This window comes from Chiloscyllium plagiosum, unplaced genomic scaffold (assembly GCF_037043375.1).
Source record: "Chiloscyllium plagiosum isolate Xiang-an unplaced genomic scaffold, Cpla_swu_hap1 HiC_scaffold_4, whole genome shotgun sequence".
Lineage (NCBI taxonomy): Eukaryota > Metazoa > Chordata > Chondrichthyes > Orectolobiformes > Hemiscylliidae > Chiloscyllium > Chiloscyllium plagiosum.
Window position 1 is genome coordinate 93854682 of NW_028270142.1, and position 13589 is coordinate 93868270.

Consider the following 13589-nt stretch of genomic DNA (forward strand, 5'->3'; position numbering starts at 1 on the left):
TTAATCTTTCAATGACAACACGTGTTTGGTAAAAGTGGTCATACAACCAAAAGATGACTACAGATGTAAATTCAGTGACTGGAGTAGACCTGAAAGACAGCATGGAATATGATACCTGAACATGCAAAGGGAGCTTCAAACAGCAACCCTTAAAAAGGAGTGATATAATTCAAAATGAATTGGATAGTGAATTCCTATGGCTACAGAGATTTTGCGGGCATAACTACCCTTTTTAGCAGAAAGTCATCTCCTCTGGATTGTGTCCCAAACTGCACGAATGTTTTATCATTTCAGGGATATGCAATAAAAGGGTATTAAAACCCAATGCAAACCCTTAGTCTGTGGGTATTAGTCGGCTGATATGCTAGTAAAGGTCACAGTTTGAGGACAGCCATTAAACAAGCATATCTTGTAGATAAAGAAAGACTCTCTCTTGCTCAGAGTGCTGGAAGCCACCAAAGTCACTACTGAAAAGAAACCATGACAAAAACATGTCAATTAATTTGTAGAGCCAAGAACTTCAAAATCAACTGCTCCACTGCCAACTTCATCATTCTCAGTATCATACAACTCAAATGCTGTAACATAGTCTTTGCAGAATCAAGAAACTGACTTGTGTCTCTTTTTAACTGTAATCTTTTTACTCAATTTGCATTTTAAATCTGTGTGTGAGTCATGCTTTATTATCTTTTCTCACATGTTGTTGCTAAGAAACATGCCCTTTTCTTAACTCAAGGAAGTCTGGTTGGTTTGGTACCTTTAAACCATAAAAACATCTGGGAAAAGGTATCCAAGACAGGAGGGGGATCCTTGTTGTCATCAAATGAGATAGTAATCAAATTAAGAAGGGGAGCCAGTTCAACTCTCGCTGAGCAGAACTAGTTGGGGGATATCCCTTCTGGAAACATAATGAACTATAGGTCTTTGCCTGGGGTCTGATCGTAACAGTAGACTCTGATATGAAAAAGCTACTAAATAGGCCCTGGAAGCCTCCCAATGGACTCCTGGGATGGCCTCATTTTTGGCAATCTTTGGCCCAGCAATGGTTGCTCTATTGGTAACCATAGAACCCGTACTCAGTAACCATAACACCTGTCTGCTCCTGGCATCCCCGGTCTCTCTTATGTGCCTGTGAGGGTGCACAGCCACTAATGGATCCTCAGCCTACAGTTGTGGCAGAATCAACCATTCTAACAATGGCTCTGTCAGGCTGCTGGCCCTCCTATTAGGCCAGAGGCTCTTGTGGCTGAACTACCTTACTAGCTGCCACTGACAGAATTCAGGCCTGACTACAGATCAAAGTGGAATCGCCACCTGCTTTTGGCCTCAGTGTTTGGGTATCTGTTACCTCTATGGAATTCCAGCCATGATCAGTTAGTATTTTAGAAACTGGAAAGGTGGAAAATGATAAGACTCAATAAAGGCTGTAACAAAAAGTCTAATGTGGAGGACAGTTATAAATCATTCTGTTTATTAATAATATAAGAATCATGACAGACTAGTTATTTTTTATTATTTCTTGAGGACAAGTACTTATAAATAACTACCAAATGGAAGCAGGCCATTTGGCCCATTTAGTTCACACTGACTCTCTACAGAACATCCTATTATTCTACCCTATAACCCTGCACTTCCTGTGACTAACCTAGCCTGCACATCCATGGACAGTCAATTTAGCACAGCCAATCCACCTAACCTGCACATCTTTGGAATATGGGAGGAAGTCAGAACACCTAAAGGAAACCCACGCAGACTGAGAGAGAATTTGCAAACTCCACACAGTCATCCAAAGCTGGAATAAAACCTGGGTCCCTGGCGCTGTGAGGCAGCAGTGCTAACTTCTGAGTGACCATTCCACCTTCCTATTGAAGCCGAATTGCAACTACACACTTTAAATGTGTGAAATTCCCTACCTCTGGGCCAGAGGATCTGAATTCAAGTCTCATGTGCTCTAGGGGCTTGAACAGGTTGGTTAAAAATATTTAGAGTGAAGCAATTGAACAATTTTTATGTTGCCTTGACCTACCAAATTTGTGTTTGATTTGCCTTCAGGTAAATACTGACACAGGCTTAAGATCTTAAATATTTAACCCTGATAACTCTCATAATTTTGCAGAGCAATTTATTGCTCTTAGATTGATGATACAGCATCTCAAATTACCATTATTTTGTGGGTTGTTTTGTTCTGGATGGTGTCATGCTTCCTGAGCGTAGCTGGAGCTGCACTCATACAGGCACGTAGGGAATATTCCAACACACTCCTGACTTCTGCTTTATAGACTGTGGACAGGTTTTGTGGAGTCAGAAGGTGAATTATGAATACACTGGAGAATTTACTACTCCTGTCGACTCATCTGCTAACATGGTGCCACCTAATGGAATTGTTACAGTGGAAAAAAACCCCTTGTCCATCTTCTGTAGCAGTGTTTGAAATGAGATTCCAAAATACACAAATTGAGTATAACGCATCAACGTCTTGATCAAGCCTCAAGATCTCAGAAGTCCTTATCTGTGAGCACCCTGGTGGACTCATATATAGTCACAATCTTTTTCCTTACACTTCTTTGCCACAGAATGCATGCTCTACTGAGTGGTCTACTATTGCACTGGAAGAATCTATTGGAAAATAAAGATGGTAGCTTGTCTTTCTGACAATGCTTAATATGTCTGAAGATTTAGTGTTCTTTGAGATCTATTTTAAATAAATTGGACTGCTGAGCATTTTAAAGCTCTCCACAGCTAAAAAAAAAGCAGATCATCATGGAGTGGCACGGTGGCTCAGTGGTTAGCAATGCTGCCTCACTGCACCAGAGTCCCAGGTTTGATTCCAGCTTCAGGTGACTGTGTGGAGTTTGCACATTCTCCCTGTGTCTGCGTGGGTTTCCTCTGGGTGTTCCAGTCTCCTCCCACAGGTCAGGTGAATTGGCTATGCTAAATTGCCCATAGTGTTCGGTGCATTAGTCAGAGGGAAATGGGTCTGGGTGGGTTACTTTCTGGAGGGTCAGTGTGGACTGTTTGGGCTGAAGAGCCTGTTTCCACACTGTAGGGAATCTAATCATTTTTCATCCTACAAAAGCTCCATAGACCTCAAACACAGCCAATGTGGTTTATGAATAATTCAGCAAAGGGGCAGGAGCTTGGCTCAGTTGACAATTAAAAGTTACACAGTGATTCTAGCTCAGTGATTTGTAAATGTTTGTGCAGATCTTATCTGATTAAGGCAGGTGCCTTAATCAAACAAAAAAATAGCCTGACAGTGCAACTTATATCTTAAATATTTATTTTCCAAAGAAAAGTCACATTGGACTTGAAATATTAACTCTCTTTCTGTCTCGACAGATGCTGCTAGACCTATAGAGTTTCCCCAGCATTTTCTCTTTTTATTTTGGTTTTTACCTCCTGTACGGTCAAGAGAAATTAAAATTCTACATACTGATTTTAAAAAGGTAAATTAAACAGCTTATTTCATAAGGACCTATCTGATCCTATCAGTTTTATACCTCTGCAGCAAACATTGAAAGCTACCTTGTAATGTTATCACAACAACAAGAACTGAACTGTGTATCAGTGAGATATAAGGACACTAGAAAACCTCCATCAGCAATTCCTCTGCTGCATCTACTAGATTCAATGGGAGGATCAGTGATCAAATGCAAGTGACCTCCCTGATGGCAACCCCACTCACGATCAGGCAAAACTCCTGCGAAAGCAATCTTCATGGACTGACCAGAATATTTTCACAGTTTAGAATCATTGCCTGTGCCAGATCTGGCTCTGTCAACTCACAAATGACCACTCTTCCAGAGGAAGCCATTCAAAAAGACAATGAAATTCTCTTTAAAACATTGACCATAATGACTGAAGGGAGTTGGCTACCAATCGAGGGATAGCTAACAAAGAATATGAGCAGTTATAATTTTCACATAACTCATTTCTCACATATCTGCTTTAACTTGTCTCATTTTCTCCAAGTTAAGGTGTAACTATAGGTACCTGCATAGGTCCTAATTATGGCTGTCTCTTCATGGAGTATACGGAACATTCCTTGTTCAGTCCTACTCAGGCACTCTAACATCAATGAGTGCATTCTTGTTCTCATTTGCAATTAGAAAAGTTAATCTGTTTTCCTTCCAATTTCTATCCTTCTCTCAACTTTACCTGGTTTATCTCTGACTCTTCTGTTCTTTTTCTTGTCTTCAGTGTTTCCACATCCGTCCACTGATACCCACTACAAATCCAATGACTCCTACAGTACCTTGATTACACTTCCTCACATATTAAGGATTCTATTCCACTCTCCCATTTCCTTGGTCTCTGTTACCTCCATTCTGATAATACCACCTTCCAAAGGGTTGCTTCTGACATGTCTTTCTTTAACCTCAACCAAGGACTCCCCCTTACTACTACATTTGATTAGGCCTGAAGCTCTGTCCAATCTTGCACTTCTGCCCTCACCCCTTCCCTCTCAGAACAATAGGGTTTCATTCGTCCTCACTTCCCATTCCAGCTACTTCTGCAGCTAAAAGATTGCCCTCTGCCATTTCCTGACACTTCCAGGAGAATGCCATCTCCAACTCATTTTCCCTTCCCCTGCCAGCATTCTGTAGGGCTATTCCTTCAGTGATAGTCTGACCTATTTCTCTGTCACTCCCAAAAATGTTTCATGCCTCATGGTACTTTTCCATGTGAAATGTATAACACTTACCTCTTTACCTCCTTCCTCATCACTGTCCTAACATAACTTCCAGGTGAAGCAGCAGTTACTTGTACTTCTGTCAATTTAGTCTACTGTGTTTACTGCTCACAATGTACTCCTTCACATTGCAACACCAAACAGAGACTGGGTAACCACTTTCCAGAATACTTCCATTTGGTCTGCAAGAATAATTCTAACCTTTCAGTTGTTTGCTATTTCAATGCAACATCTTGATCTTGTGCTAAAGTTTCTATCATAGGTCTGTTGCAGGTTTCCAGCAAAACCCAATCCAAGCTAAAGGTACAGCAACTCATTTTCACTTGTGGCACTTTACAGCCTCCAGGACTCAACATTGTGTTGAATAACTTCAAATCATGGACTCCATTTTGATAACTTCTCCAACGATGTACTCACTGTAAGGTTGGCTTTCAATAGAGTTTATCTATTCTCTATTATTAACATCTACGATTAACATCTACTCTTCACCTATATCTCTTTACTGCCATCAGCTCCCTTTTGCTCCTGGCTCCTTTGCCATCTGTCCTCCTTGCCTCATTTTCCAAGACGTAAAACCCATTACTTTTCCAGTTCCAAAGAAGAATCATATTAAACTTAAAGGATTCACTCTGTTTTTCTCTCTCCACAGATGCTGGTAGACCTGCTGCACTTCTGTTATTATTTCAAACCTCTACCACCTACAGAAATTTTATATAATTTACTTTATTGTTTTTATATAATTGCAGTAGTTCTTACATTTTCTGGGTCCAACCAATAGGTTCTGGCTGCTGAACAAATTATTGTAACAAAAGTGACTTAATAAATGTAGTAACATGAATATTTATAAAACTAGTTTCATACAATGGTCTGTACAATATGGTTGCACAATTGCAGAATACAAATAATCTGCAAACATATGAAATAGGAGCAGGAGTAGGCCATTTGGCTCATCAAGCCTGCTCTACCATTGAATAAGATCATGGCTGATCTGTTTGTGTTTTGAAGTCCACAATCCCATCCATCCCCAAAATAAGGTTTGATTTCTCTGCCTGACAAGAATCTATTTATTTCTGCCTTAAAAATATTTCACGATTTTATCTCCATTGGTTTTCGATGCAAAGGGTTCCAAAGATATGATCATTTTGGTTATTGAGTTTAGCATATCTCTCAGAACGGGCATCAAGCCAATTGGCCTATGGTTTCCTGTTTTATGCCTCTCTCTCTTGTTGATTGGAGGGGTTATATTTGCATTTTTCCACTCTGATGGAACCCTTTCCTGAATCAAGAGAATTTTGGAAAAATAACACCAATGCATCCATCACCTCATTAACAATCTCTTTTAAAACCCTAGCATGACATAGCAGAACCTTGCTAGCACACAGTTCAATCAAGTGTTGATTTGTTCTCTCTGGCTGCCAAATTACAGAAGGTTGATATGTGTTATGACTATTCACACCTAGCTTTGCTAACATGGCTTTGAGAACACCAACATGTGACAAAACTTCCCCTCTTGCAGCTTAGAGACAAATGACATATCCCCTAACTACTGTCATAAGATATGCATGAGGGCTGTAGCAGTTAGATATCCCAGGCCTGGCTCTTCCCCTAAAACTTATCATTAACACGAGATCTCTGACAGTAACGTAGGAAATGGATATACCAATCTGAATCTATTGGTTGTGTGGTTCCATTAGATAAGGCAATCTCTAGTCACCCACTTTGCTGATTCTGAGTGATACCAAAGTTAAGAGACTGAAGAATAACATAGCCTTGGAAGGCTCCAAACTTTTCACTTCAGAGAACCTTCTCAGTTCCAATTCGTTTACTAACTACATTAGACACTAAAACAGTGCAAGTGAATATATGTTTACAAACATTCAGTTTATGCATACTAATTGAACATGTATGCTAGTGATGTATCTTTGGACAATTTTTATTCCCCCTCTATGTCTCAATGTAAGCCCAACAACTGCAGTTGAGGTAGAGGTCTGCTGACTGGTACTCTCTGGTGACTTTGAAGACTTTTGCAGCCATCCTTTGGGAACTCTGAACCAAGAGAGTCCGAGCTACAGAGAGTGTCATACACCAGAACAGCAGCACCCATTCTCTGTCACAGCTGCTAAAGACGATAGGGTTGCTTGTGGTGGGGAAGTGATGGGCCAGACCACCTCTGGGCTGATCTGAGAAGCAACTTCTGAGGGGACATTCTGTCATTCCTCCTCTTAATATTGCCTGCTTGGTACTATGCTGTCACCTTGAGCAGAAGGGACACCTGGAATATGGCTGAGATGCCCCATCACCTTCTCTTAGATGCTGAGAACCTATGGCTGAAGTGATGCAGTGTGAGTCCAAGTACATATTCAGCAACCATCAAGCCAAACTGGTGCTAAGCAGACAATGTAGGACTGCTAGACCTGGGTCTCCAAGGCAGCTGCTACCCTTTTGTGGAGGTAACCAAGTGCTTACATACTACAGCCACCACAGTATTGATGATGCGAATGACAGCTTCAGTCTAATTGAGTGCTTCTATTTGACACAGACTGGATATGTTGAAGGGATCTTTTCAGTGTTGTCGACCTCTATGATTCTGCTTAGGGGCTCTGGCACAACTGCCTGATGTTGCCCACCTCTCTCTCTCTCAATGGATTGACCACTTCATTTGTGGTTGAGGCCATTTTTCACATGGAGCTCAGTAGATTTGTGGTTGTTCTCTGAGTTTCAGAGAGCTCAGGCATTTCTTCCACCACCAAATGCAGGCATATGCCAGTGATGCATTCACTAGATTGTGTTCCCGAAGTCTAAGCTAACTTCGTGGTGAACTTAGGTGGATGGTGCAGGTAAATGCTTTGCTTGTGCAATCTCTGAACATTCACATGCATTATCCTCAGAGGCACTGCTGGTGCTGATGGGTTCAGGTTCTGGCCTCGTTCTCTGTACTGGATCCTGTGTGCTGCTACTGGCTGTAGAACAGAAGTAAAAGAATGAGTTGTGAACATACACAAAAGCTTATGCAGAACACTGAGCTTTGTTCACATCCGAAAAGAGCACACTGTAACACAGTATTACTTACTGGATTTCTGTCTGTGTCACCACAGGAATGATTCCAAGGTCAGGTCTATGACCACACCTCAAAGGGAGCGAGAATCTTTATGACCACCACCTCTCTGCCAGTCTTAGCTCTCTCTAAAGTCTTGTGGGTGAGCGTGTCCTACAATGCAATAAAGAGAAGAATTAAGTGTGATGGCAATGGGATTCCTTTGTAAGAGTGCATGATAATGCCAGGCAGTGAGCTGTCTTAAAAACATAGTGGCCAGGAAAGGCTGGCACTTTCAGAGCATTAGGTGGATGGGAGCTTTTCAGTGCATATCATGCATGCAAAGATGAGGCTTTGAGATGCCTGTGCAGTGGCGGAAGTGGACTGTGCCTGTGAGTGACAGCTAGCAAGGAGAAGATGGTGCCACTTACCCTTGAGGAGTGCAGCAAATAATTCATTCTCTTGCAGCACTGCAGCCAGGTGCATTGATGAGGGCCATCGGCACTGACCCTGGTTCCAAGCTCAGTGGGTTTAAAGGGCATCCTGATGCCATCTCCTGAGAAGAGGACCTCCCTTCTTTCCCTTATTCCATCCAGCAACACAAGTAACGAGACATCATTAATATGCTTCTGCTCCTTCTGTGGCATGGTCACTGTGTTAGGAGTGAATGGAAACTCCTATCTTGCAGCAAGCGAAGTAGTGTCCAGCTGATCTTCAAATATAACCCTAGAGCCCATGACCCTGCAAAGGTCCACGGGGCAAGACCATAACTAGTTCATTTGGTGAGTCACTCACATATGTCAATTGCATAGATGTCGAGATGAGAAGCGCATAAATACACAAGATAACTTAGCCCAAGCCATGGTGACCTTTAGCATGGTCTGTGCAATTCTTTAATTCCAAAATGCAAAATCCCTGATGAAATTAAGATTGGACTCTGGAAGAAGTATCAGCAAATGTTAACGCAGACACTACTGGAGCAGCGAACTGCATTTTCAACCTTGCACTTCAGATCGAATTGTTTTTGAGCCCCAAACGAATGGAAATTAATAGCAGGATATCTGAAATCTTGTATCAGAGTTAAAGGTCTACCTCGTTGTTGGATTAAATATAAGAATAGAAAGAAACGGAATGAATAATGGAGAAGGAACAAAGGTAAATTGGAGCCCAGTTAGATAAAGAAAGAGACGCAAAGGAAGATTGAATTAAGAGAAAAGAAAAGGACTTAAAACAATAATTAAATGTAAAAACATTAACTTGTAACAATCTTTAGGAAGAACTTACAAGCTTCAGTAATGAGCCTCCAAGGTTTTAATTGTTCTCTGAATTTGGGTAGCTCATTAGCACCATAAGTCACTTGACCAGGATGCTTGAATGTGAAATTCTGACAAACTTAAATGTTACCACTGAGATTATTCTGTTGCTCCCTTCCCACCAACTTTTTAATACTCAGAATCTTGGCAATGCAGATAGAGGCCATTCAGCTGTCGAGTCTGCACTAACCCTCCAAAGAGCATCCCACCTAGGTCTGTTCCCCCATCCATGGCTAATCCACCTAACTTGCAGATTTTTGGACTGTGGGAAGAAACCAGAGCACCAAAAGCAAACTCACACATACATGGGGAGACCATGTAAACTCCACACAAACAGGGTTGGAATTGAACCTTGGTCCCTGGCATTATAGTACAGTAGTACTAACCACTGAGTCACTGTGCCACCCTTTATTCATGAACAGATTAATGGTGACATCTTGATTTTATGAGGCTAAGGGCAAATCATGCCCATCGTATATCTCAACTTTGTGACAAATTTACAAATAGCGTAGAATTTTATGGCCACTGCAGAGTGCTCATTCACCAGCTGGAAAGATGCTAGCAATTGCTGCTGCCATATTGGAATCCCTAGAAGATAAATGAAAGGGGGTGATACACCAGTATGGAGAATCCAGTGATTGGAGGTAGGGAGGACATTGTGGTGGTCCAGGTATAGGCAGGGTAGGGTAGACCTTGACTGTCAGTTTGTGGTGAAGGGGCTTGGCATAGGTCACAGGATACCAGATTGGGAGAAATATCCTCTGACCCTGCAGGGAGGCAGCCATGATATGGCTGGTGACCTTAGTACATGGCATACAACGGACCTTGATACTTATAGTGTGCAAGAACCAGAGAGCTAAGACTCTTACGTGCTCATAAATTGGCTGTCCTTGACCTTTCCTGATCCAAGCGTTATCAGAAGCAAGTTAGAAAGACAATAGGCCTGCCTTTCTCATTTTATACACTTCCAACAATTCCCAGGCTGCTGCTGAGTGGAAAGAGTTGAGGATGGGGGGCATTAAAGTCTGCCCTAACATTGTGAAATGGCTACTCTCAGCAATTGTTGGGCTATTTATGCTACATCGCTATTATAGATAAACATTGTAAACATTGTACTCTTGAAAGTATCCCCTGTTCTTAGGCCAATTGACCAAATGCAATCATATTTCATTACACACCATTTTCATTAAATGCAGTAAAAAAAAACAAGGAAAGTCATTTCTGATATCATCAACATGGCATCAGGCATTGACAGTTTCTCAAGGAGCTTGCATGTTTTATAAAATATTACGTTGGAGTTTTACTAATGATTGTAGTAGGGTGCGACTAATGCATGTCTAGGTAAGAACTGTCTTTTTTTAAAAAAGAAGTTTTCTAAATCGTGTCAAAAATTATTTAGTGCACATTCAAAATTATATGATTTGAAAACTCCTCTGAATAAGAAAGAAATATTAGTGCACATATGTGAAAATGCGAACAATATATTTCACAATCAATAAAATATGAGTGAAGCATATCAAGGAGCACCCAGTTTTCAGTCTAGCAGGAATAAATACTTGCTGTAGTAATGGGAGTGCAGTCAGTAATGGGTTTAATAATCAAGAAGTGAGTTAGTATAACAACTATCTTTTCTGAAATTTTAAAGCAGAGCTGTCACTTTACCAAAGGAAAACCCTCAATTCAGTATGACTCAGAGAAAGCCCATCCACGTAGATTAAACCACATTTACTACAGGAAACCACTGGAGGATAGATTGCATTGCTTAAATTGATACACACAAAGAATTACTAGTGGCAAACAAGAGTTAAATCATATGAATTTGTGCATATTACTGCTCCAATGTTGAATAAACTAAAATTACAGTGTCCCTTTTTGACATTTGTACTAGTCTATCACTGAAATATGGAATCATTTAACATGTTTGAATCTCTATCACTTCTTCTATGAGTTATGCATATTTTGTAGATGGCCCAAGTTCCTTTTTTTTAAGTTATTGAGTCATACAGTAGGCCGTCGCCAGAAGCAAATTCAGTAGTCTGGAGCTTGTATGGCAACATACCAAAGAATTTAGAAATCTAATCACAGAGAACCCATCAAACATGGCAGAGTAGACTTCAACTCATCAAATGGGAAGTGTGTGAAGACAAGTCAGACAGAACCTGTTGCATGATTTGATCAGGAATTACACTTCAATATGTGCCTGGCAGTGCAGAAATACTCATTTTAACAGATGTAATTGAGTTGGGCAAGGGACACTGTAACTTAAAATACAACATAGGAGTTAATGAATTAGAAAGAAGTGGTGAACAAATGTGAAAACACTCCTTGAAAGAAGACACGGTGGAACAGGTGGAGGTAAGTGTGAAAGATATGTGCACCATTTATTCATGTATTGCTATGGGATTTTATTGATTACAGCATCAACATATTTGGTGTTCACATTGAAATTAGAGACACAAAAGGAAACAGAGGGCTAACAACTTATCTATAGGAAGTCTACTTCACTAACTCAATGCTTCAGATGCACTCAGTGACTAGTTTAGTACAGACAATGAAAGTTTTAAAACTGCTGCTTGAAATTCATTCCTCCAGTCTCACCTTTACTCTTCATATAACAATAAACTAACCTCCACATCAAATCTTACACACCACTGATAATATATGTTAGCCTGAACTTGTTTGCTCACTCCTATCTTTCTCAATACAATCACTTCACTTTTTCTTTGCTGCTTTTTCCTGTTCAACTTGTACTTCTTCGTCCTCAGGGATGAAAACACTTACAGTAAAGTCGCCTGTTTCAGTGCCGTATTTGTTTTTTACGAGGATGCTGTATTTGCCAGAGTCTGTGGTTCTGACATCGGTGATAGTGAAGGAAGCAAATTTTCCTGAGTCAAACTTCAGTATTAGATGAGCGTCACCTAGCAGTTCTCTATCATTCTTCAGCCAGGAAACTGTAGGCACAGGTTCTCCCCAGACATTACAAGTAAGATTAAGTGACTAAAAAAGAAATAAGAAAACAATATTTTTCCTCAACAATTCCAAAAACAGCCATTAGAGAACAAAATTAAGTTACTTCAGACTCCAAAATATCTTATTTGTTCCAGCATGTGATTTCACCCACTTAAACAGAAATTAGATTTTTGGAATTAGCTGTAAAGGTTTTCAGTTGATCACTCAAACTCAAAACAGATTACATAATTTCTATGATCAGTAATAACAATAAAACCTTTAAAAATTTTGCCACCAAATTATTAGATGAGTTTTTTTTAATTGTGAAAAGGGTGTAGGACAACATCATAATCGCCAGCTAACAATCTGGCAGCATTTACCTTCCTTAAAATGAAAGAAAAACATGGTGGATGTTATATTTACAGCATTTATAGTTTCAGTAAGCTACAGTTTTTAGTTACCTTTCCTTCTTGAATTGTAACAACATCAGGCAAACCTCCGATAACACGAGCACGATCTATCAGAGAGAAAAATAAATTCTCTTAGATCTGACACAAAAGTACATCTTAAAGTGTTAATATTAAAATTACATAATTACTTACAAAGAGGAATACTATAGAAACTCAGCATGGACAGTAACAAACAGTAGAAAATGCAAGCTTCATTCCCATTCTCCACTGTGTCATTTTAGAGAGAACATGTGGGCATCAGATGCTTTTCCAATGTTGAACAATGAAATGTTGGGTGGTAAGTCAATCACAATCCATCCTTATATTTCCAAAGGGGTATCTCAGAAAGAAATTGCAAAGCTACAGATATATCATTGAAGTGATCTTGCTGAATAGTAGAATAAACTCAAGAGCTAGATGGCCTTCTGTTCCTATTTATGGTTCAGCAAAATTGTTGCATCGTAGTGAGGTTTGAGAAGATTTGTAGCTCAGGTTGAGGTTCTGGATGTAGGTTTGCTCGCTGAGCGGGAAGGTTCATTTCCAGACATTTCATCACCCTACTAGGTAACATCTTCAGTGGGCCTCCAGGCGAAGAATCATGAAATGTGCCTAACCTGGACGCCCACTGAAGATGTTACCTAGTAGGGTGATGAAACATCTAGAAATGAAGCTTCCAGCTCAGTGAGCAAACCTTCATCCAGAAATTGTTGCACCTTATAGAAAATAATCAAACTTATACCTTCATAAAAGATGGAAATTTTAAGTGCATCTATATCATTTATCTAATCAGTTCACTAATTAATACTATAATTTAAATATATTAAAATATTCATGATTTCTTTATAAAATATCTGACGACATGATACTCACTTTTTTCAGCAATTGCTGCCTGTCTGTTTATTAAAGATGAGAAAAAAAGTGAAAAATAAATTAAGGCAAATGTGTTAATCTGCATTGAAATAATTATATACATACACACTGATAATTATAAATATATTTTGATAACATCATAATTGTGACTCCATAAACATAAATCTCTGCTTGACTTTTCTACTAAAAATAGAACTCCATTAAGAGACACATGAAAAGCTATTATTGGCGCAATGTCTCTTCTCTGTGTCTGATGAATGCAGAAACTTCTGAGACATATT

General features: G+C 39.8%; 1 protein-coding gene across 6 annotated transcripts in view; it reads right to left on the reverse strand.

Annotated features, from left to right (window-relative positions):
• myom1b (myomesin 1b) overlaps nucleotides 1-13589 on the reverse strand; it is a 165032-nt gene that overhangs the window by 20911 nt on the left and 130532 nt on the right. For 4 of the 6 annotated variants that reach the window (XM_043688207.2, XM_043688209.2, XM_043688211.2 and 1 more), the window contains 3 exons: nucleotides 13309-13331; nucleotides 12451-12506; nucleotides 11822-12037 (listed from right to left, as the gene is read on the reverse strand). In XM_043688207.2, the coding sequence (XP_043544142.2) occupies nucleotides 11822-12037; nucleotides 12451-12506; nucleotides 13309-13331 (295 nt within the window). Of the gene's footprint in view, nucleotides 1-11396; nucleotides 12038-12450; nucleotides 12507-13308; nucleotides 13332-13589 lie in introns of those variants that run through there. The other 2 variants (XM_087986481.1, XM_043688215.2) reach the window with 1 other exon arrangement.